General features: G+C 42.3%; 1 protein-coding gene across 1 annotated transcript in view; it reads left to right on the forward strand.

The window, feature by feature from the left end:
* Positions 1–24,759, forward strand: part of CCDC60 (coiled-coil domain containing 60) — a 380,115-nt gene that overhangs the window by 293,793 nt on the left and 61,563 nt on the right. The window contains exons 10-12 of the mRNA XM_075341855.1: positions 5,239–5,322; positions 21,319–21,459; positions 21,616–21,750. Of these exons, the coding sequence (XP_075197970.1) occupies positions 5,239–5,322; positions 21,319–21,459; positions 21,616–21,750 (360 nt within the window). The remainder of the gene's footprint in view (positions 1–5,238; positions 5,323–21,318; positions 21,460–21,615; positions 21,751–24,759) is intronic.

The raw sequence follows: 24,759 nt of genomic DNA on the forward strand, positions 1-24,759 counted from the left end.
TAACTTCAAAAGTCTGTTTTTTAATGCAATATCTAAATAGGTGTATCGAGGCCCATTTCCAGCAACTACCACTTAGAAATACCTTGAAAACTCTTGTGGAAGTGTGTTAGCACAGCTGAAAACAGTTTTGCTTAATGGAGAAGCTATAAAAATGACTTTCCTTTGAGCTAGTTGAGAATCTGGAGCATTACATTTGTTAGTTCCATTAAACTCTCAAAATGGCAAGAAAAAGAGAACTTTCATGTGAAACTCGACAGTCTATTCTTGTTCTTAGAAATTAAGGATATTCCATGTGAGAAATTGCCAAGAAACTGAAGATTTTCTACAATGGTGTGTACTACTCCCTTCAGAGAATAGCACAAACAGGTTCTAACTAGAGTAGAAAGAGAAGTGGGAGGCCCTGCTGCACAACTGAGCAACAAGACAAGTACATTAGAGCCTCTAGTTTTAGAAATCGACGCCTCACAGGTCCTCAACTAGCAGCTTCATTAAGTAGGAACTGCAAAACGCCAGTGTCAACATCTACAGTGAAGAATCGACTCCAGGATGCTGGCCTTCAGGGCAGAGTGGCATAGAAATAGCCATATCTGAGACTGGCTAATAAAAGGAAAAGATTAATATGGGCAAAAGGACACAGACATTGGACGGAGGAAGATTTGAAAAAAGTGTTATGGACAGACAAATCAAAGTTTGAGGTGTTTGGATCACACAGAAGAACATTTGTGAGATGCAGAACAACTGAAAAGATGCTGGAAGAGTGTCTGGTGCCATCTGTCAAGCATGGTGGAGGTAATGTGATGGTCTGGGGTTGCTTTGGTGCTGCTAAAGTGGGAGATTTGTACAAGGTAAAAGGGATTTTGAATAAGGAAGGCTATCACTCCATTTTAAAACGCAATGCCATACCCTGTGGACAGCGCTTGTGTACCGCCCCGCACTCGGCTGCAGCCGAGCCGCTCGGATCCGGGCTTGTTGGTGGGTGGCTCGAGCGCCTCCGGACCCGGGGTCACGTCGCTCTGAAAGGGTGCTGGTGCTACTTAGGGGGGTGATAGGTAGGTGTACGGCTGGAGCAGTGTTTGAGTTAGTGACGCCACCCACGGGATGTGGTGAAGGTGTAGACACCACCGCTGCGGTTACAGGCCACCCGGGGGAGATGATGATGCAGCAAGATGTTAGCCCCTCCGTGGGCAGGGATGATGGCCCTGGGACCCGTTGGGGAGAGTAGCTGGGCGGTGCAGGGCAGTGCGCGGCCGGATGGCGATGTGGTACTCACTGTTATTGACACACACAAGTCTCTGGTAAACAAAGTTGATGGTGGTCTGTGCCCGTAGCCGACTGCGTCTGGTCCCCCACCCAGTTCGGTGGTCTTTGCCTTTCTCCTACACAGTGTAGTGTGTGTGTAGACTGCCTGCGCTTCAGCGACGGAAGTCCGCTCCCCGGCTGTGTATATGTCGGAGGAGCCCGTTTGCCTGCAGACGCTGGCCCGTGGGATCTCTCTGCCTGTGCGGTGGCTTTCTATCCCCCTCGGTGGGCTGTTGTCTTCAGTCGGAACTTGGGTGGGAAAGGACCTATAGTCCAGACTGCAATCAGTGAATTAACTCAGTCTAGTGGAATCTGGACCTTGTTTCAGGGTGTGAGTACCCCCCTGTGTGCTCCGGTTTCCAGTCAGTTCCCCGGGTCGGTACCAGCAGGCCACTACCCTGTCCCGGTCCACCACGGTTCCACCGAGCCGTCTTCCCGTTTCCTGCAGGCTAGGCCACCGTATGCCTTTTAGCCAAGGTGTGCGGGTTACGACCCTCACACCTGTCAGTCTGTCGGACTGCTGCAGACCTGCTGCACAGGCCTGCTTCCACTCTCCTTCACACTACAAACTGATCTCTCTTCACTGAACTCACAACTCAACTGACTGTGTTTCCTGCCTCAGGCCCTCTGAACTCCTCGGTGGGCGTTATCTAGGGCGTCACACTTGATTGGAGCCAATTTCATCCTACAACAGGACAATGACCCAAAGCACACCTCAAAATTATTCATGAACTATTTAGGGAAGAAGCAGGCAGCTGGTATTCTATCTGTAATGGAGTGGCCAGCCCAGTCACCAGATCTCAACCCTATTGAGCTGTAGTGGGAGCAGCTTGACCGTATGGTACGCAAAGAGTGCCCATCAAGCCAAGCCAACTTGTGGGAGGGGCTTCTGGAAGCATGAGGTGAAATATCTCCAGATTACCTCAGCAAATTAACAGCTAGAATGCCAAAGGTCTGCAAACCTGTAATTGCTGCAAAGGAGCATTCTTTGACGAAAGCAAAGTTTGAAGGAGAAAATTATTTCAAGTAAAAATCATTATTTCTAACCTCGTCAATGTCTGGACTATATTTTCTATTCATTACTCAACTCATTTGATAAATAAAAGTATGATTTTTCATGGAAAAGACAAAATTGTCTGGGTGACCCCAAACTTTTGAACTGTAGTGTATACACTGTAGAAAGACACTAACAATAGGTTTATTACCTTCCTATTCTACCCTAGTACGTTAAAATTAGTAATAATAACCCCTCCCCTTTACACCGCCAGTGAAGTTTTAATAAGAAAAATGTTGTATATATATATATATATATATATATATATATATATATATATATGTATATCTATATATCCAAAGGAGAAAGAAAGTCGCACTCCAGATGATTACCATATCACTCCGTCTTTATTGCAGGGGAAACATGAAGGTACAAGCGGTGGGGAGGGTGAGACAAGCCATACAACCCCGGACGACGGCGTGCCGTTTCGCTAGAACTTAGCTTCCAATGTCTGGACTATATTTTCTATTCATTACTCAACTCATTTGATAAATAAAAGTATGATTTTTCATGGAAAAGACAAAATTGTCTGGGTGACCCCAAACTTTTGAACTGTAGTGTATACACTGTAGAAAGACACTAACAATAGGTTTATTACCTTCCTATTCTACCCTAGTACGTTAAAATTAGTAATAATAACCCCTCCCCTTTACACCGCCAGTGAAGTTTTAATAAGAAAAATGTTGTATATATATATATATATATATATGTATATCTATATATCCAAAGGAGAAAGAAAGTCGCACTCCAGATGATTACCATATCACTCCGTCTTTATTGCAGGGGACACATGAAGGTACAAGTGGTGGGGAGGGTGAGACAAGCCATACAACGCCGGACGACGGCGTGCAGTTTCGCTAGAACTTAGCTTCCACAGGTCCAGTGCAAACTGCCATGCAGCACCGCCCTTTTAACACAAATGGTGCGGGTACTGCATTAGCAGAGTGATTTAAAATGCAAATGCAAGTATACAATTAGTAGCCACAAAAAGCAAGTGAAGACTTCAAGGGTATTAACATATCACAGCCTAATACACATATCTCTCAAAATACAATAATATACAAAAGGCGGACAGAATCACAATCCCTACAAGAGCAGAACAAAATTCGGATGTACAGTACAGCGAGCACAAAAACAGTAGAAATTATTTTAAATTAGTGAAAAAAAAAATGTTTCAGAGACAATGTATGCAATAATGTTAAAATGCAAAACAGTAGCTATTAATCAACGCCATGATCAGATAGTGCTAGCAAAACAAGGGTGTCACAGTCAGGATGTCATGTAGTCGACATGTCAAAAAAAAAAGGTTCTTTAAAGAAAAACTGACAAGTCATTTCTGTCATTCAAACCTAGCGGTCCCATTGCATTTAGATCCAGAATCAATCTGGATTCTTTTTGTAACAGCGTGCGGTGCGTGTCGCCACCTCTGCTGCTAGGATTGACTTTAAACAGACCAGCAAAAGAAAGTAGATTGGAATTACTATTATGGCATTCCTGCATGTGTTTAATAAGTCTTGCTGAACCTATCCCTGATATTAAGGATTTGCAATGTTCCCTAAAACGGACGTAAAGGGGCCGGATAGTTTTTCCAATGTAATAAAAATTGCAGGGGCAGAATAATGCATACACTATATAAGTGGACTTGCACGATATGAAATCATTAACCCTGAGGTACTCACACCCCACTTTTATTACATCACCCGTTTTATGGGCCGAACAGAAAGGACAATTCCCACATCTAAAACTCTTACCTCTTTCATATATATATATATATATATATATATATATATATATATATATATATATCCTGTATCTTCTGTATTATATAGATAAATACACATATGGCTAATGACTCCATCTAGGGCTTGTCATTTTGATAACCCGAAACATGGTGCATGCAGTTTTTTTCAAGCTGTCAAAATGACGACTGTGCTGCACAGCTGGGCTGAATAGCGGTTAATGTGTGATTGGTGAGGCCGGTTTGCAGAATTGGAGTTTTTCCAAGAATGGTGGTGGTACTGTGCAATGTTTGAGGGGTTAAGGTGAAGCCTGGGCGGAATCTCAAGGGGCCTGAAAATGTTGCCAGTATGGGGCCCTGAAATTCCTAGTGCCAGCCCTGCCTGAGCCTCCACCTCTGCACCCAGTGTCTGATAGTGTCTGCAGGGCTGACGTCAGGCCAATAGTCTCAGCCATAAGTGAGCTCAGCGGTATGATGCTGTCAACTCCCTAAACTGGCTGCAATGTAGTGACTTAATGTAGCGCTGCAGACAGTACTAGGAGAAGGACTCAGTGTGGACCCAGGGAAGGTAAGTAAAACATTTTATTTTTAACAAATGGAGACCAGGACGTTTTTTGAAACCTGAAAAATAGCTTTATGTTCTGTCCAAAAAAGTTATTCTACTTTTTCTGCATAATTAAAATGTAACATGATGTTAGAAACAGAACATACACTTTTACACCCAGCATCTCCACTCTTTGTCTGATACCAAGTCCCATGGTCACCAGAATTACACAGTGCACAGATCAGGAGCACCACACCTCTCTTACTTTTTATTGGCAGTTCTCAGGTAGTGCCGCAGGTTAGGTTACATGCACTTCAATGGGAAATGAGCTGCAGTACCTGAGAACAGCCACCATGTAGTGGACAGAGCTGTAGTATTCAGACTTTAAATATTGTACATCTAGAAGCTGGTAACTGTTATTTGGCAAGGTTCCAGGTATCGGACCCCCACTAATCGGATATTGAAGACCTATTCTAAAAAATAAGTCTTTATTACCGTAGTACAAGAAAGCCTCTTTAATACATAATTTCAACTTATCTACTTAAATCATTATTAAAGGTAATGTTGGGATAATATATTTAATTCTCTTTTTTTTTATTTCAGCGACACCTCTCCAGCTCAGGTCAAAGAGACCATGATTAAGGATGATCAAGGGGGCCCAAGAAATATTACACAGAGACCAAAAAGGTTGGGTGTGGTACAATATGTGGCTCTGTAAGCAAATTATACACATGGCTGTCACTAAAGCACTTTAATTTCAGAAAAAAATACAGTAATGGCTACATGGTACTACAATCAAGCAACAAGGAACTTTTAGTTATTTTATTCCATTATTTACGGTGTTTACATAAGTGTTAAATAATTTAGTTTTTATCGAATACGTTTATTTCTATGTCTATATTTTTAATGGAGGTGAAGTGGGCAATTCCGGTGTTTAGTGTTTTATTTTTAGTCTCTTAAATTATATCAACTCTTTTTTTTTATTTAACTATTTTTTAGACCTTTCAGGACTTGAACCTTCAATTGTCTGATTTTGTGTTCTTTATACTGAAGTACCATGGTATTAAAGTATAATAGAGATGACAGTGTCCTTTGATGCCTACCTGGCTGCCATGGCAACCCATTGGTACCCCCTCATTTGCGTTGTGGAGAGCCAATGAATGATGGGAAAGGCGTGCTCCCAGGACTGTCAGCCTGAAATGTCACTGTCAGTTCTGATCGCCAGTGTTGAAGGCAGATGGCTCCTGTAAAACACAGCCAGCCTCTGTTGCGTATGGTATAGGCTCAGATTCTGAACCTGTTCCCTATTTCTGCACCGAACTTGCACAATATAATTACGGCAGTTGTCGGGAAGAGCTTAGAGAATTTAGACTACAGTGAAGGAAATAATTATTTGATCCCTTACTGATTTTGTAAGTTTGCCCAATGACAAAGACATGAACAGTCTATAATTTTAAGGGTAGGTTAATTTTAACAGTGAGAGATAGAATAACCCAAATAAAATCAAGAAAATCACATTGTATAAACTATATAAATGTATTTGCATTTTGCATAAAGAAATAAGTATTTGATCCCCTACCAACCTTTAAGAGTTCTGGTTCCTACAGACCAGTTAGACGCTTCTAGACCACTCGTTACCTTCATTAAAGATAGCTGTCTTAAATTGTCACCTGTATAAGAGACTCCTGTACACACACTCAATTAATCAGTCAGACTCTAACCTCTACAACATGGGCTAGACCAAAGAACATTCTAGGGATGTCAGGGACAAGATCATAGACCTGCACAAGGCTGGAATGGGCTACAAAACCATAAGTAAGACATTGAGTAAGAAGGAGACAACTGTTTGTTCCATAGTAAGAAAATGGAAGAAATACAAAATGAGTGTCAATCGACATCGATCTGGGGCTCCCTGCAAAATCTCACCTTGTGGGGTATCCAGGATCATGAGAAAGGTGAGAGATCAGCCTAAAACTACACAGGGGTACTTGTTAATGATCTCAAGGCAGCTGGGACGACTGTCACCAAGAAAACCATTGGTAACACATTATGCCGTAATGGCCTAAAATCCTGCAGTGCCCGCAAAGTCCCACTGCCCAAGAAGGCACATGTGCAGGGCCGTCTAAAGTTTGCCAATGAACACCCCCTTCTACATCCTTAGCATGAGCTTTCTACACTGAGATATTGTGCAGCTTGAGAGATCTTTTCTCTCTAAAGCCTAAAAGCGGCCTCCTCTAATACTGAGGGAAGAGATATGGAGAGCAAACTGAGCAGTCACAGCAGAAAACACTATGCCGTCTACGTGAAGAGTTGAAAGTTGCTTAATATTCCACATACCAAGATGTGTAGCATTAAAGATGATAGGCAGCTCACTCCATCAGGTGCACAAAATTCCGAGTTCGAGTTCAGGACTCGACAAAGCGCTTGTCAGCGCGAAACAGGCTGTCGTCCGCTCACCGTCCCCCACACCCCCCTCTCTCCCCATGCTCCTGAATTTGTCTGTAAACGCAGAATAAAGGAATTTTGTGCACCTGATGGAGTGAGCTGCCGCTTTTCTCGTCTTGGATTTATGGACATGGTCTTGTTTTGCTGCTGAGCACCGCTCCACCAAGCACTTCAAGTTCAGGTGCAGCTGAGGCCCAGGAATACTGATTCCATGCAAATGTGAGTACGGCTCCACTGTCTGGCAGTTCTGCTCTGCAGTACCCGATCCTGATATTATTTTTTTTAAAGATGTTAGGCAAACGTGAAAATATTGTACCTTCAATGGATGCCATCAGTCAGTCATTTGTCACCCACAGACTAACATATTAAAAATCATAGGTTTAATGTGTGCTTTTTATTGGATGGCTGTGACAGATACCTTGATGGATTGAATTGTATCATGAAAATGTTGATAATGTAACACAATTCATAAAAGGTTAAAGAGTTATTCCCATCTTCAAGATCCTATCCCAATATGTAGTAGGTGTAATAATGATAATATTAGCAAATACGTCCAATTAGAAATGTAGTATTGTTCTCCTGATGCACTTACTTCATGTTCAGGGCATTGTAGGACCTTAGGCATCGATGGTTACATCCATGTAGAGTGACAGTTAGTTGCTCGTGATTGTAACTATGAATACCTAAGGTCCTGCAATGCCCTGAACATGAGGTAAGCAACATAGTGAATCAGAAGAGCTATACTACATTTCTAATATGAGGTATTTGCTAATATTATTTTTTTTTTTTTTTTTTTTTTTTAAATCAGATCATTTTTATTGAACATAACACAGTTAGTACAGAGCAATTGAGAGTATACCTCACAGAACATTTATATCGTCTCCATAATGAACTTAATACCACAGTATATTCCGAAATTACAAATGTATTCTCTGTACGATTTTAAATCAGTATTTTGATTTTCCATATAAGAACATTTAAACAACCTAGTCTTATAAGTAACGAAAATTAAAGATAACAATTACATCAGTATATCTGTCCAGCTTAAAATCACTAGATGACCGTATCGCTCCACAGTACATTCCTATCCACGCCCACCCCTCTATCCCCCAACTGGTCACCAGATCAATCATTCCCTCCCTCTTCCGGCCAACGATTCATGACAACTCAAGAGTGGCCAGAACCTCATTCCCGAAATAACTCCCTCATTGCAAGCACAGTAATAGATGGTCCAACATAGCATCCTGGACTAACGCCCCAGAGGGGAGACCCAGAACCTCCATCTGTGGCTGCCTGATCTTATAAAATTTACTAAGTGCTTTCCTCTTTAGGTAGACTCCTCGTTCCAGTCTAAGGATACCATTTATCTTGTTTTTAAGCTCCACTATAGTCAGAGGAGAAGGATCTAGCCAATGATATGCCAGCAATTTTCTTTGCTTGGTAGAGAATGCGTGTTATACCCAAGGCTGTTGGGGTATCCAGATCTAATCCCTCTTCCCATAAGTTTAACAAGCAAATACAGGGTGAAGGCTGTATTTTAATGTGGTACACCTGCTCTATAAGTCCCAGGGCTTGCTTCCAAAACTCACCTATATGTCCACATTCCCACATAACATGTATTAAATGCCAGACAGACTCAATGATGTTGAGATCAGGGATCTGTGGGAGCAATATTATCACTTTCGGGACTCTTTGTTCTACTTCATGCTGAAGATAGCTCTTAATGATATTGGCTGTATGTTTTGGGTCGTTGTCCTGCTGCAGAATACATTTAGAGCCAATCAGACATCTCCTGGAAGGTATTTCTTAATGGACAAGTATCTACCTGTATTTCTCAGCACTGAGGACCCTATTAATCTTCACCAAATTATCAACCCCATTTATTGAAATGCAACCCCAAACTTACAAGTACCCTCCCCTATGTTTCACTGTTGCCTGCAGACAAGCATTATTGTAGCGCTCTCCCTCCCTTCAGTAAATAAACTGCTGCCTGTTACATCTACAGTATATGTTTCAAATTTTGACTCATCAGCCCAGAGCACCTGCTGACAATTTTCTGCACCAAAGTTCCACTGTTTTTGTTCATAGTTGGACTTGTTTCCATGTCGGAAGAATTACTTTTGACCATAATGAAACTAATGAAAATAATTTCTGGTCAGACTTCTCCGAACAGTTGATGAATGTCGCTGGGTCCCACTGGTTGCTGCCATTTCTGAGCTGATGGCACTGCTGGACATCTTCTGATTTTGAAGGGAAGTAAGCATGATGTTTCTTTCAACTGTTGCACTTAGTTTCCTTGGCCAACTACAGCTTCTACAGTTTTAAATGTTACTCATTTCCCGGTGCTTCATCAATGAGCTTAAAAGTCACATCTTGAAGCCCCAGTCTGCTTTGAAATCTTTGCCTGGGAGAGACCTTGCTGATGCAGTATAACTACGTTGTGTCTTTGTGTCGTGCTGCTGTGCTCAATCTTGTCATGACCTGTGACTTAAAACGGTTTTCCGCAACTTCGTCTTTGTAGCTCACTTTGAAATTCCCTCACCTATTTTTTTATTCTCTGACACAGCTGTTTCTATTTCAGCTAATGACGGTGTTTCAACCTATATATTAAAATGATTATCATTATCACCTGTCTGGTATAATTGGTTACTTATACTTTTGACTATAGTGTTGCAAAATAGCTTACTGTGCGCAAGCATACCTAGAAGTATTCCTGCTGTTTTAAAGGCAAAACTGGCCACACCAAATATTTATTTGATTCAGAGTTCTGATTTATTTGTCACTTTGCATTTTGTACATAATCATATAGTTACATAGTTGATAAAAGACCTAGGTATATCAAGTTCAACCTTCTCCACTAATTATACATTTTTTGTCACTAAATTATCTCTAACCCACAATATTATGTGTACTCAGGAGATCAGCCCTTTCTTATAACCTGTTATAGTGTCTACCATCACTACCTCTAGTGGTAGGGCATTCCACAGTTTTACTTCACCAACTGTAAAGAACCCTTTCCTATTTAGCCACCAGAATATATATATATATATATATATATATATATATATATACATTTTTATATATATATATATATATATATATATACACTGATATACATATATATATATATATAGATATATATACACATACATACATCTCTGGCAGAAATTAAGAGACCACTGCACATTTTTATAAAAATCAGCTTCTCTACATGTCTGACAGCCATTATATTCCAGTGTCAGTTGAATTCCAACCAGAGTACAGACTGCCACAGGGCAAAAGCGACTCTCCAGTGCTTTGACCGGGTAACCATCATCTTATTCAAATGTCACTCAGCAACCGCAGGATGATATCAAGTGACCTACAAAAGGATTGGCAAATGGCAACTGGCGTGAAGTGCACGGCAAGAACAGTTCATACCAGGCACCTAGACGCAGGGCTCAAGTCATGTAAAGCTAGAAAAAAGCCTTTTATCAATGAGAAGCAAAGAACCAAGCGAAGTTTTCCAAAGACCATAAGGATTGGACCCTAGTGGACTGTAGTAAGGTAATCTTCTCTGATGAGTCTAATTTTCAGCTTTGCCCAATACCTGGTCATCTAATGGTTAGACGGAAACCTGGAGGGGCATACAAGCCACAGTGTCTTGCACCCACTGTGAAATTTGGTTCGGTGAGGATCAGTGATGATCTGGGGTTGCTTCAGCAAGGCTGGAATTAGGCAGATTAAACTTTGCGAAGGACGTATGAATCAACCACATACAAGGTTTTCCTGGAAAAACAGTTGCTTCCTTCTGCGCAGGCAATGATCCCCAACTCTGAGGATTGGTTTTTCCAGCAGGGCAATGCGCCATGCCACATAGCTAGGTTAATCAATGAAGGACCACCACATCAAAATCCTGTCATGGCCAGCCCAATCTCCAGACCTGAGCCCCATTGAAAACCTCTGGAATGTAATTACGAGGAAGATGAATAGTCACAAGCCATCAAACAAAGAAGAACTGCTTACATTTTTGCACCAGGACTGGCATAAGGTCACCCAAAGCAGTGTGAAAGACTGGTGGGAAGCATGCCAAGACGCATGAAAGCTGTGATTAAAAATTATGGTTATGCCACAAAATATTGATTTCTGAACTCTTCCTGAGTTAAAACATTGGTATTCTTGTTTCTAAAGGATTACGAACTTGTTTTCTTTGCAGTATTTGAGGTCTGAAAGCAATGCTTTTTTTGTAATTTTCACCATTTCTCACTTTCTCACTCTCTCACTTTCACCATTTCTCAGAAGATATATATATATATATATATATATATATATACATATATATACATATACATATATATATACATATATATATATATATATATATATATAGATATATATAGATATATATAGATATATATAGATATATATAGATATATATATATAGATAGTGGCTGGTATAGTGTAGTGGTGAAGTGCACTGCCTCCCACATGAGAGACTGGGGTTCAGATCCTGGCCCTGCCATATAGCTTGGGAAAAAAAAAAAAAAAAAAAGCCTCTAAACACTATAATACCTACCTTCTGGTGGCTGTTATAGCATAGTGGTTAAAAGTGCACATCCACCAGTATACCAGTAGGGGCCCTTAGGCAAGACCCCTAACACTATAATGCCTACCTCAATAAACATGAGAGTGTCACGAACAAAGAGAGTCATGCCGGCTCGGACGTCGCCCGGATTAACAAGGTCCGCGTCAGATGTTGAGGAACCAGGACAACCTGATGATAAATGGGCTACTGGAACAAACCATAAATGGACAAGGCAAGAGAACCTGGATCTGATAAAATGCTACTACAACAGCAGACGAAATGAGAGGAGATACATAAAGCGTATGAGGAAACTATGGATGGATAAAAGAGCTGAATGTCCATTGACTGAGAAACAACTAGTCACCCAACGCTTCAATATCAATTATCACAACTTGAGATAGATCAACTGCACTGTATATCCACACCACAGGAAGACCTGGAAGAACAAGATGTGCAGCCCTCTGAAAATCCTGATCCAATTCTGCAACTAGAGGGTACAACAGCTGATCTGAAATAGAAAATCATAGAGAAACTGAGTACCATGAACCCCAGAGACCGATTGCCAAGGCTCAGCAGAGAAATACCACCAGAAAGTATGCTAGAAGACGCCAATAGAGCACTTGCATCAATACCTACCACCACAATAACACAAACTAATAAACTGATCTATGCCACTGCCTCAGTAATTCTGGAAATGCTTGGCTATACTAACAAGAACAATAGAAGCACGTGCCCACCATGGAAAAGAAGACTGGAGGCAAAAATCAAGGTGACACGAAGAGAAGTCAGCCAACTAACAGAAGCACAGAAGGGTGTAAAGATCATGAATAAGACCAAGCTGAACAAGTACAAAGGCCTGACTCCATCTGAAGCCCTAGAGACTGCAAAACAAAGGCTTACTGCACTGGCTGCAAGACTAGGGAGATACACTAGAGAACCTGAGGCCAAGAGGATAAATGCCTTGTTCTCCAAAGAACCATCCAAGGTGTATTCCCAGCTGCAGAATAACAGCACAATAGCAGCAATTCCACCGATAGCAGAGACTGAACAATACTGGAGGGAGATATGGGAGAAGGAAAAACCACACAACACTGCTGCAAAGTGGCTGCAAGATCTGAGAATGAAACACAATAACCACCCAGAACAAGAACCAGTTACTATCACAGAAGTAGACATCCAAGAGCGCATCAAGAACATGAAGAGCTGGACAGCACCTGGCCCAGACATGATCCACACCTACTGGCTAAAGAAATTGACAGCAGTACATGAACGGCTGGCAATGAACCAACTGCTAGAAGCAGGCCACCACCCAGCTTGCCTAACACAAGGAAGAACAGTGCTGATCATGAAGGACCCTTGTAAAGGAACAATTCCATCCAACTATCGTCCAATAACCTGCCTTACAACGACATGGAAACTCCTGTCAGGCATCATAGCCACCAAGCTACAGAACCATATGAATCAGTACATGAATCCAGCTCAGAAAGGCATTGGGAACAACACCAGAGGCTCTAAGCACCAGCTGCTAGTGGATAGAGCAGTCGCTCAAGACTCAAGATCCAGACAGACCAATCTCAGCACAGCCTGGATTGACTATAGGAAAGCCTATGACTCAATGCCACACACATGGATCTGTGAATGCTTGGCTCTCTACAATGTCAATAGGAAATTAAGAACCTTCCTCAGCAACTCAATGGGGCTATGGAGGACAACACTGGAAGTCAACTCAAGGCAACTAGCACAAGTGTCCATCAAATGTGGCATATACCAAGGTGATGCACTATCCCCATTGCTGTTCTGCATAGGCTTAAATCCCCTCAGTCAGATAATAACAGAGTCTGGCTATGGATACAAGTTCAAGAGTGGAAGCATCATCAGCCACCTACTCTACATGGATGACATCAAGCTGTATGCGAAAAATGAACGAGACATCAGTTCACTGATCCACCTGACCATGATATACAACGAAGACATTGGGATGTCCTTCGGCTGGAGAAGTGCAGCCGGCTGGTCATAAAGAGAGGCAAGGTAGTAAAGACTGATGGAGTAGAACTACCGGCAGGGCACATAGCAGATGTACAAACCTGCTACAAGTACCTTGGCATCCCACAGGGATACGGTAACCACGATGAAGAGGCAAGGAAAGCAGCAACATCCAAATACCATCAAAGGGTAAGACAGGTCCTAAAGAGCCAGCTGAATGGGAAGAATAAGATCTGCGCCATCAATACATATGCTCTGCCAGTTATCAGATACCCTGCTGGCATAGTGTGCTGGCCAAAAGCAGAAATGGAAGCTGCAGATGTGAAGACCCGGAAGCTCCTCACAATGCATGGTGGTCTCCACCCCAAGTCAAACACCCAAAGATTGTATACCAACAGAAAGGAGGGTGGTCGAGGCTTGATAGGTGTCCAAGCCACCATCATGGATGAAACAAGAAGTATCCTGGAATACATCAGAAAAATGGCACCAAAAGATGAAATGCTGAAGGAGAGCCTAAGACAGCAGCAACAACAGTCCGAGAAGGAAGAACAAGAACAGGAAGTGCCATGGCAAGACAAGCCGCTGCATGGGATGTACCATAGACAGATAATGGAGGTGGCTGACATGAAGAAATCCTACCAATGGCTGGAGAAAGCTGGACTCCAGGACAGCACAGAGGCACTAATCATAGCTGCACAAGAGCAGGCGCTAAGTACCAGATCCATAGAAGCAGGAATCTACCACACAAGACAAGACCCAAGGTGTAGACTATGTAAAGAAACCACGGAAACAATTCAACATATAGTGGCAGGATGCAAAATGCAAGCAGGAACAGCGTACACCGAATGCCACAACCAAGTAGCGGGAATTGTATACAGGAATATCTGTACAGTGTATGGGCTAAGTCCCCCTACGTCCTGGTGGGAGACCCCAGAAAAAGTGGTGGAGAATGAAAGGGCTAAAATCCTGTGGGACTTCAAGATCCAGACAGATAAGCAAGTGGTAGCTAACCAACCAGATATAGTAATAGTAGACAAGGGTCAGAAGACAGCAATGATAATAGATGTGGCAGTGCCTAATGACAGTAACATCAGAAAGAAGGAATATGAGAAGCTGGAGAAATACCAGGGCCTTAAAGAACAACTGGAGAAGATGTGGAAGGTGAAGGTAACAGTGATTCCAGTGGTGATAGGAGCACTTGGAGCAGTGACCCCTAAGTTGGAAAAATGGCTGCAATAGATTCCAGGAGCAACATCTGAGCTCTCTGTCCAGAAAAGCGCAGTGCTGGGAACAACTAAGATCCTGCGCAGAACCCTCAAACTCCCAGGCCTCTGGTAGAGGACCCGAGAATGAGGAAGGACAAATAACCACCCACAGGGGGTGAGAAGGTAATTATTTATTTAATTTATTTTTATATTTTATACAGTATACAGTCATGGCCAAAAGTTTTGAGAATGCTACAAATGTTAATTTTTACAAAGTCTACTGCTTAAGTTTTTCTAATGGCAATTTGCATATACTCCAGAATGTCATAAAGAGTGATCAGCTTAACAGCAATTACTTGCAAAGTCAATATTGGCTAAGAAAATGAACTTTAACCCCCAAAACACATTTCAACATCATTGCATTCCTGCCTTAAAAGGAGCAGCTAACATTGTTTTAGTGATTGTTCCATTAACACAGGTGTGGGTGTTGATGAGGACAGGGCTGGCGATCAATTAGTCATGATTAAGTAAGAATGACACCATTGGACACTTTAAAAGGAGGCTGGTGCTTGGTATCATTGTTTCTCTTCAGTTAACCATGGTTATCTCTAAAGAAACACGTGCAGCCATCATTGCTCTGCACAAAAATGGCCTAACAATGAAGAGTATCGCAGCTACAAAGATTGCACCTCAGTCAACAATCTATCGTATCATCAAGAACTTCAAGGAGCTTCCATTGTTGCCAAAAAGGCTCCTGGGCGCCCAAGAAGGACCAGCAAACGCCAGGACCGTATCTTAAAACTGTTTCAGCTGCGGGATCAGACTACCAGCAGTGCCGAGCTAGCTCAGCAATGGCAGCAGGCTGGTATGAGTGCTTCTGCACGCACTGTGAGGCGGAGACTGTTTGAGCAAGGCCTGGTTTCAAGGAGGGCAGCAAAGAAGCCACTTCTCTCCAGAAAAAACATCAGGGACCGACTGATATTCTGCAAAAGGTACAGGGAGTGGACTGCTGAGGACTGGGGTAAAGTCATTTTCTCAGATGAATCCCCTTTTCGATTGTTTGGGACATCTGGAAAACAGCTTATTAGGAGAAGAAGAGGTGAGCGCTACCACCAGTCTTGTCTCATGCCAACTGTTAAGCATCCTGAAACGATTCATGTGTGGGGTTGCTTCTCAGCCAAGGGAATCGGCTCACTCACAGTCTTGCCTAAAAACACAGCCATGAATAAAGAATGGTACCAGAATGTCCTCCAAAAGCAACTTCTCCCAACTGTCCAAGAGCAGTTTGGCGCCCAACAATGCCTTTTCCAGCATGATGGAGCACCTTGCCATAAAGCAAAGGTGATCACTAAATGGCTCATGGAACAAAACACAGAGATTTTGGGTCCATGGCCAGGAAACTCCCCAGATCTTAATCCCATTGAGAACTTGTGGGCAATCATCAAGAGACGGGTGGACAAACAAAAAACAACAAATTCTGGCAAAATGCAAGCATTGCTTATGCAAGAATGGACAGCTATCAGTCAGGATTTGGTCCAGAAGTTGATTGAGAGCATGCCAGGGAGAATTGCAGAGGTCCTGAAGAAAAAGGGTCAACACTGCAAATATTGACTTGCTGCATTAACTCATTCTAACTGTCAATATAACCTTTTGGTACTCATAATATGATTGCAATTATATTTCCGTATGTGATGTAAACATCAGACAAACACAATTAAAAACCAGAGGGCAACAGATCATGTGAAAATATAATTTTGGTGTCATTCTCAAAACTTTTGTCCATGACTGTATATATACATACACATTATATATATATATATATATATATATATATATATATATATATTTGCAGTATTTGAGGTCTGAAAGCAATGTTTTTTTGTAATTTTCACCCTTCCATCCCTTACGTTGGGGTCGAGTGATTTTATTTCTCTTTTTATACACCCTAAAATCTTGTTTGCTTTTGCAGCTGCTACTTAACGTTGAGTACTGTTTTTCAGCTTACTTTTTACTAGAATAGCCAAGTCCTTCTCTTTTTCTGTAGTCCCGAGTATACATCTGTGCCGCCCCCATGCCAGCAGCCAGGCTGCTCCGATTAGGATCCGCGGTGGCTCGAGGGCTCTCCGGACCCGAGGGTCATGCGGCCACTCAAATGAAGGGGGTATTTACAGGGGATTGTGTTAAAGTTTGTGACGCCACCCATGGTACGTGGTAATTTGTAGTACCACCGCTGCAGTTGGGAGTACCCGGGGTGATAGAATGGGGCAGACAGGTATTAGAACCCTCCACGGGTAGGGGGATGCCCCGGGACTTGGTGATGGTGTTTGGGGAGTGTTGTTGGGTGCGAAGGGCGTCACTTGCGTGCTCACTCAGTCCATTAAGCTGACACCGACAACTGGATAAACCAAAGTTCTGGATACCACTGCCACTGAGGGGAGCTAGTTCGGGTCCTGTCCCCAATGGTGCTGCCTGGTGATCCGTAACCTTCCTCCTGGCACTAAGTTTACTTCTCTGTTGGTCCCGGTAGTATGGAACTTGCCGGGTCCCACTCCCCACTATGGCTAAGTGTGGGAGCTTGCTCTCAGGGTTCACGCTTGTGATTTTCTGGACCGTTTTGGTGGAAAGTCCTATCTCCCTTGTTGCGCTAGTACCCCGATTTTAGAGCGTCTGGAGAGTGGATCTTGAAGGCTCCGTTCTTGTCGGGTAAATTGGTAGGTTGCCTGAAGCTACTACCTGACGTAAGGTCCATGTACCCCATCATGCTCTTGTCCCAGCTTGGTGATGGGGCAAGGCCGCCGGCTGTCCTCCTCGACAGTTCCGTGCCCCTTGCCACGATCCCCTGCGACTGGGGGTCCAGCTCCTCTAGGCCCATACCACCATCTGCCACCTAGATAGCTTCCTAGGAGCCCAGCTCCTGACCTCCTCTCTCCTTCACTTCCAACACACTTCTCTCTGACTACTCCTCACACTCCTAACACTCCTGACCTCCCCTAACCAACCCCCCAAGTGGGCGGCCCTATTCCACTCAGGCCGTCCACTGGTGTGTCTGTTGGGTGTGGTGCAGAGTGTACCTAGGATTTTGATTAGCTAATGTAGGCAAGACCATGTAGTTGGGGACCCATAACCAAGAAGGAGTTGTATATTGCATGGGAGGGCAGATTGTATAATACCCTGTGACGACCTGATAGTCCAGGGGCGTCACACATCTATTCTATTCAAAGTATATGCAGCAATAGGATTATACTGTCCTAGGTGCATTACTCTTCATTTATCAACAATAAATCTCATTTGCCAAGAGTCTGCCCATTCAGACATCTTACCCAGATTGTTTTGTAATTTTGTACTATCAACGTTAGTTTTTAGTATTCTACACAGTTTGGTATCAAACTCATCAGCAAAGACTGATTCTCAATCCCATCCACAAGGTCATTACTAAAGAGATGAAAAAGAATTGCTCCTAGCACAGATCACTGCGGTACCCCACTGCTGACTATAGCCCATTTAGAGAATGTACCGTTTATGTATAAGGCTGTTATAAGGTACAGTATCAAATGCCTTTGCAAAGTTCAGAAAAATCACATCAGCCGCATTACCAATATCCAAGTTTGCAATTACCTCTTCATAGAAATTCAGCATATTGGTTAAACATGACTTATCTTTCATGAATCCATGCTAGTTATATTATTCTCTGCAGTATATTTTTGCATGTCATCTCTTATAATGCCCTCAAAAACTTTGTACATACTGATTTCAGACTTACCAGATGGTAGTTACCTGGATCCACCCATATTTCTTAAATATTGGTCCCACATAATCTGTCCTCCAATCCAGTGGCAACAACCCTGTTACAAAAGAGTCTAAGAAGATAAAATACAGCAGCCTGTCAATTACTGAGCTCAATTTCCTCATTATCTGTGGATGAAAGCCATCTGGCCCAGGGATTTGCCAATGTTTAATTTGCTCAAACGCAGGCGTACTTCTTCTTGTGTTAAACTAGTTATATCAGATGGTGAACTTTGATTTTTTTTGCTTGTTTAATTATCCCTTCACCAGTCAGTTTATTAGTGAACACAGATGAAAAGTGCCTGTTTAATATCTCAGCCTTGTCTTTGTCCTCTCTAATTATGTTATTATCATCTTTTAAAGGTCCGGTACCATCCGTTGTTTTGTTTGTGTCAGTGATGTATTTATAAAAATCTTGGGCTTATCTTTAATGTCACTAGCGATTTATGTTTATGTAGCTAACTTTACTAGCTTGATTTATTTTTTACATTTCCTGTTAAGGTCTTTGTACTCCTGAAATGCCATTTCCGTGTTCTCAGCCTTCAACATTTTCAATGCCCTTTGTTATTGTCTTATTAAACTTTGTACTGTCTTATTTATCCATAGCAATTTCTTTTTATTCCTGGACATTTTATTACCACAGAGTATAAGTTTTCTACCAGATTCTAGCTATATATCCTTTAAGTTACCCCATTTATGTTCAGTATCCTCAGTTACCATGACATGATTCCATTCTACAAGATTAAGCTCTTCCCTTTATTTGTTACAATCAGCTTTCCTAAAGCTCAAGTATTTTGTATTTCCCCTTTGAAATATTTTATTGCATATTACATTGAAACTTACCATATTATGGTCACTGCTGCCCAAGTGCTCCCAGATCTGTTTATCTGAAATTGTATCTGGTCTGTTTGACAGGACCAAATCCAGCTAATTATTTCCCCTGGTTGGTTCATCTACCAAAAAACTCACCAGAAAAAAGCCACCAGCCAGCACAGGTCAAAATGGCAAAAGCTCTCACAGGATGCAGTCGGCCCACTATAATAAAGGTAGGGGTAACACAGGTGCAGAATACCGATGAGACAGCCACTCTCAACCTACCAACTCAAGGAGGGGGTTGTTGCTGGTATTAAACATGCACACTAATGAGATTTTACATAGGCCATCAGTCACACGGGCACGTGCAATGTACCTGTGTGACTGGTGCCCTATGTAAAATGCATAGTACAGTGTCTGGCTTGCAGACCATTAATGACGCCCTTCTATTAGATCAGGTGGGCTGCCCAGCACTATATAAGTTGGTTCATCTACCAACTGAGAGAGGTTGTTGTCTTGAATTGTAGATAAGAACTTGCAGCTTTTAGCAAAACCCAAAGATTGTATGTCCCATTACATATCTGTATAGTTAAAATCCCATATAATTATTTGCTGACTTTTTAATATGTTGCAGCATTTCATCCTCTACCTTTTTCAGCTATGATAGCAGGCTTATAGCAAATTCCAATTAGCAGCTTTCCATTATTGCCCTCCCCATGTACATTTACCCATATTGACTCTACATTATCGCAGCTTCCCCCAATGTCGACCTTTCTGAATCTTATGTAACCTTCTACGTTTCTCACCCAGTCATGGCTCTCATCAAGCCAGGTTTCTGTAATACCCACCATGTCGTAATCCATGGCTGAAATAGGAGTCTCCAATTCATTCATTTTTTTTTTTTCAAGATGTCTGCATTTGCCAGCAGACATTTAATACTATTAACATTTTTTATTACTCTTGCTTACCTCCTCATTTTTCTTGCATGTCAAACCTCCCCTAAATCCTCATTGACCCGTACTGACTCACTCTTTCTGTCTACTCTATCTATCCTCTTTTTTGCACAACTACCCTACCTCCCCACAGATCCTACTTTAAGAGCTCCTCTATATATCTGACCTTTTGTTCCCACCTGCACAGCTGTACCCTCTCCATTGAGGTGCAGTTCGTCCCTACCATAGAGCCTGTAGCCGGCAGAGAAATCGGACTAGTTTTCCATGAACCCAAAACCCTTCCTGCCTGCACCAATTTCTAAACCACGTGTTTATCTCCCTAAGCTCTCACTGTCTTTCTAGTGACATTTGTGGCACCGGCAGTATTTCTGAAAACACCACCTTGGAGTCTTGGACTTTTGCTTCTCACTCATAAGGACCTTCCACCTCCCTCTTACTTTGTCATTGGTACCAATGTGCACCAATTGTTACTTGCTAAAAAATACTATCATACTTTTAAGTTTGAAAGCATGTTTACTTTCTAGCATTATTTCCACAGCTGCCTAAATATTTTGCACATCATTGTATATTATCTCTATTCAAATATTTTATAATCAGCTCAAAAATTACTACACCAATAGAACTCCACTTAAGAATTAGATGTATAATTTGAAAAACTGTCCACGGTGGGTAAACTACAAAATGGTGTCTATTCTGGATTAGATTATAATATAATCATTAAAAAGCAATATGGTTATTTTATTATATATTTGTTATACACATGCAATATTATGCCATGACACACTTTGAGTGACTGGCCATGGGCTAATAGCACCTGAATTCAGAAAGACTACTATAGTATGTGTCCCTTACATTGCATGAACTATAGTATATTTTGTGGTATTTTAAAGGCTAATTGTTTACCATGTGTTATCAATTTCATATTTTATCATGACAGTTCCCCGGCCCTTCGTTTGTCTCCTACAAACCTCTTCATAAAGAAGAAATGTAATTTGTCCTCAGAGATGAGGGAAACATTCTTTGATGTGGCTGATGAAGCAGATATATACTTACATGATAAGGTGGAAGTTATAGAAAGGCAAGTGCAAACTTACATCAAATAAAAAGTGACAACTGTTATGTCACTGAACTTGACGCGCAGTTATCTGCTATTTCTTGAATAATTATCACATCTATACCGTGTGCTCTGCTTCTGGCCCACCCTTTTATGTCACACTGCTCACTTCTTTAATAGGAGACGTCAAGAATTTAACACCCAAAAATATCGATCTTTAAATACCTTCACTAATTTCCGTCAAGATATGGAGAAAATGCGAAAAGCATATCATCATGTAAAGGAAGAAAAAGACTACACCGACACTAGGAATTGGTATGTAAATTTCTGTCAATTGAAAAAGTCAAATAATGATCAAAGATAGCAGCCATGAGCATAGAAATGGCTCTTCTTCCCCAAAAGCAGTTCAGAATCATTAGATTATGGTATGTTAATCAAACTGATGCTCATACTGGGGGAAAAAGCTAGTAATGCCGTTCTTTCTCTAATATTTTTCTGTCTAACCATTACCTTCAAAGTTGCAGTTTGAGTCTCTTTTCCATATATACAGTGTATATGTATATTCAGCTATGCATGAAAGTGATGGCACTCTTTAAATTTTTCCTGAAAAGTAAGTATTTCTCTCAGATAATTATTGCAATTACATGTTTTGTCATACACATGTTTATTTCCTTTCTTTGTATTGGAACACCCATTAGATGCTCATTCACACTCACCTTGGCAAGGAACAGGTATGTCAAATTAAGAAAAAAGCACACATTGATACCCTTGCTCTAATTAGGTTTAAAAGGTCACAAAAATACACAAATACTTAAAATAAATGGACAAAAAGATAGTGAGAAATAAATACATATATAAAACAATAGCGAGTACGTAACAGTACATGTATCTGTTTCTCAGAGTAAATTTGCTATGATGCTTACCTTGTGCACATTAGATTGTCAATAGATCTCGCATTTATAGTCTTCACATATATATATATATATATATATATATATATATATATATATATATATATATATATATATATTGTGAGGCTGTGACAGGGGTAATATTTGAAGGTCGATATGTGTCCCCCAGAATGTGTCTGGAAGCCCTCTGAGTTTGCTATAGCTATTACTGGGAAAGAGAGATGGATCCCTACCCCAGTCCAGGTTTTGTAACATCCTCATATCCAGCATTTTGTTTAAAATCTTGTAGGGCACATCAGGGAGTGTCTCAGTTGAGAGCCAGCCTTGTTGAAGCAAACACATGCTGTGTGAGCTGGCTCTGTGTGGAGTGAACACTGGCCAGAAGTGTGAGCCTGGGAGAACCTAAACAGGTCCCTGCAGTTAACGGGGTCCTAAGGTAACAAGACTTTTAGGATTTGTGTATATGCACCGACTGTGATCCAGAAGAGACTTTATTTGACTGTGGAAAACTGGATCTATTTATGCTGCAACAATAAATAGACTGTTGGTGTGAACACTAGAGATGAGCGAACCGGTCCCGGTTCGGCTCGAGGTCGGCTCGCCGAACGGAGGTCCCGTTCGAGTTCGGTTCGTCGAACGTTCGACGAACCGAACTCGAACTGCATAGGAAACAATGGCAGGCAATCACAAACACATAAAAACACCTAGAAAACACCCTCAAAGGTGTCCAAAAGGTGACAAACAACTCACAACACAACACAAACACATGGGAAAGTGACAAGGACATATACTCATGCGAAAACAAAACAGCTGGACAAGGAAAAAGAGGAGGACACACAGATATATGAGTATATGCAAGGAAACATCGATTCCATTATTGTGCAACTTGAGCCCTGCTCATTTTAGGCTTCCAATCTGGATAAATTGCCTGAGCTCGCCACGTACGCCTTGGGGATCTTGTCGTGTCCTGCAGCCAGCGTTCTCTCGGAACCTGTCTTCAGTGCTGCTGGGGGTCTGCTGGCAGATAAGCACACGTGTCTGTCCACTGACAATGTGGACATGGCTCTCAGAGAACTTTTCTTCCCCTGGGTTAGCCAGGGGACGGGAAAGGCAAGCGTATTTTTGAGAGTGCTTCATGCAAAGCATCTTTTTCTTTTTCAAAAGGGGGCTCAACCGATGCCAGTCAAGTGGGGTGTGTGTGGCCCAGTTAGTGGAAACGAGGGAGACTGTGGTTGGAGTCCCCTCGCTGTGTTTCTAAAAGAACCAAGATGAACAAGTCATGGCTCTCAGAGGACTTTTCTTCCCCTGGGTCAGCCAGGGGACGGGAAAGGCACGCGTATTTTTGAGAGTGCTTCATGCAAAGCATCTTTTTCTTTTTCAAAAGGGGGCTCAACCGATGCCAGTCAAGTGGGGTGTGTGTGGCCCAGTTAGTGGCAACGAGGGAGACTGTGGTTGGAGTCCCCTCGCTGTGTTTCTAAAAGAACCAAGATGAACAAGTCATGGCTCTCAGAGGACTTTTCTTCCCCTGGGTCAGCCAGGGGACGGGAAAGGCACGCGTATTTTTGAGAGTGCTTCATGCAAAGCATCTTTTTCTTTTTCAAAAGGGGGCTCAACCGATGCCAGTCAAGTGGGGTGTGTGTGGCCCAGTTAGTGGCAACGAGGGAGACTGTGGTTGGAGTCCCCTCGCTGTGTTTCTAAAAGAACCAAGATGAACAAGTCATGGCTCTCAGAGGACTTTTCTTCCCCTGGGTCAGCCAGGGGACGGGAAAGGCACGCGTATTTTGGAGAGTGCTTCATGCAAAGCATCTTTTTCTTTTTCAAAAGGGGGCTCAACCGATGCCAGTCAAGTGGGGTGTGTGTGTCCCAGTTAGTGGCAACGAGGGAGACTGTGGTTGGAGTCCCCTCGCTGTGTTTCTAAAAGAACCAAGATGAACAAGTCATGGCTCTCAGAGGACTTTTCTTCCCCTGGGTCAGCCAGGGGACAGGAAAGGCACGCGTATTTTTGAGAGTGCTTCATGCAAAGCATCTTTTTCTTTTTCAAAAGGGGGCTCAACCGATGCCAGTCAAGTGGGGTGTGTGTGGCCCAGTTAGTGGCAACGAGGGAGACTGTGGTTGGAGTCCCCTCGCTGTGTTTCTAAAAGAACCAAGATGAACAAGTCATGGCTCTCAGAGGACTTTTCTTCCCCTGGGTCAGCCAGGGGACGGGAAAGGCACGCGTATTTTTGAGAGTGCTTCATGCAAAGCATCTTTTTCTTTTTCAAAACGGGGCTCAACCGATGCCAGTCAAGTGGGGTGTGTGTGGCCCAGTTAGTGGCAACGAGGGAGACTGTGGTTGGAGTCCCCTCGCTGTGTTTCTAAAAGAACCAAGATGAACAAGTCATGGCTCTCAGAGGACTTTTCTTCCCCTGGGTCA

This window comes from Anomaloglossus baeobatrachus, chromosome 1, assembly GCF_048569485.1.
Source record: "Anomaloglossus baeobatrachus isolate aAnoBae1 chromosome 1, aAnoBae1.hap1, whole genome shotgun sequence".
Classification (NCBI taxonomy): Eukaryota; Metazoa; Chordata; class Amphibia; order Anura; family Aromobatidae; genus Anomaloglossus; species Anomaloglossus baeobatrachus.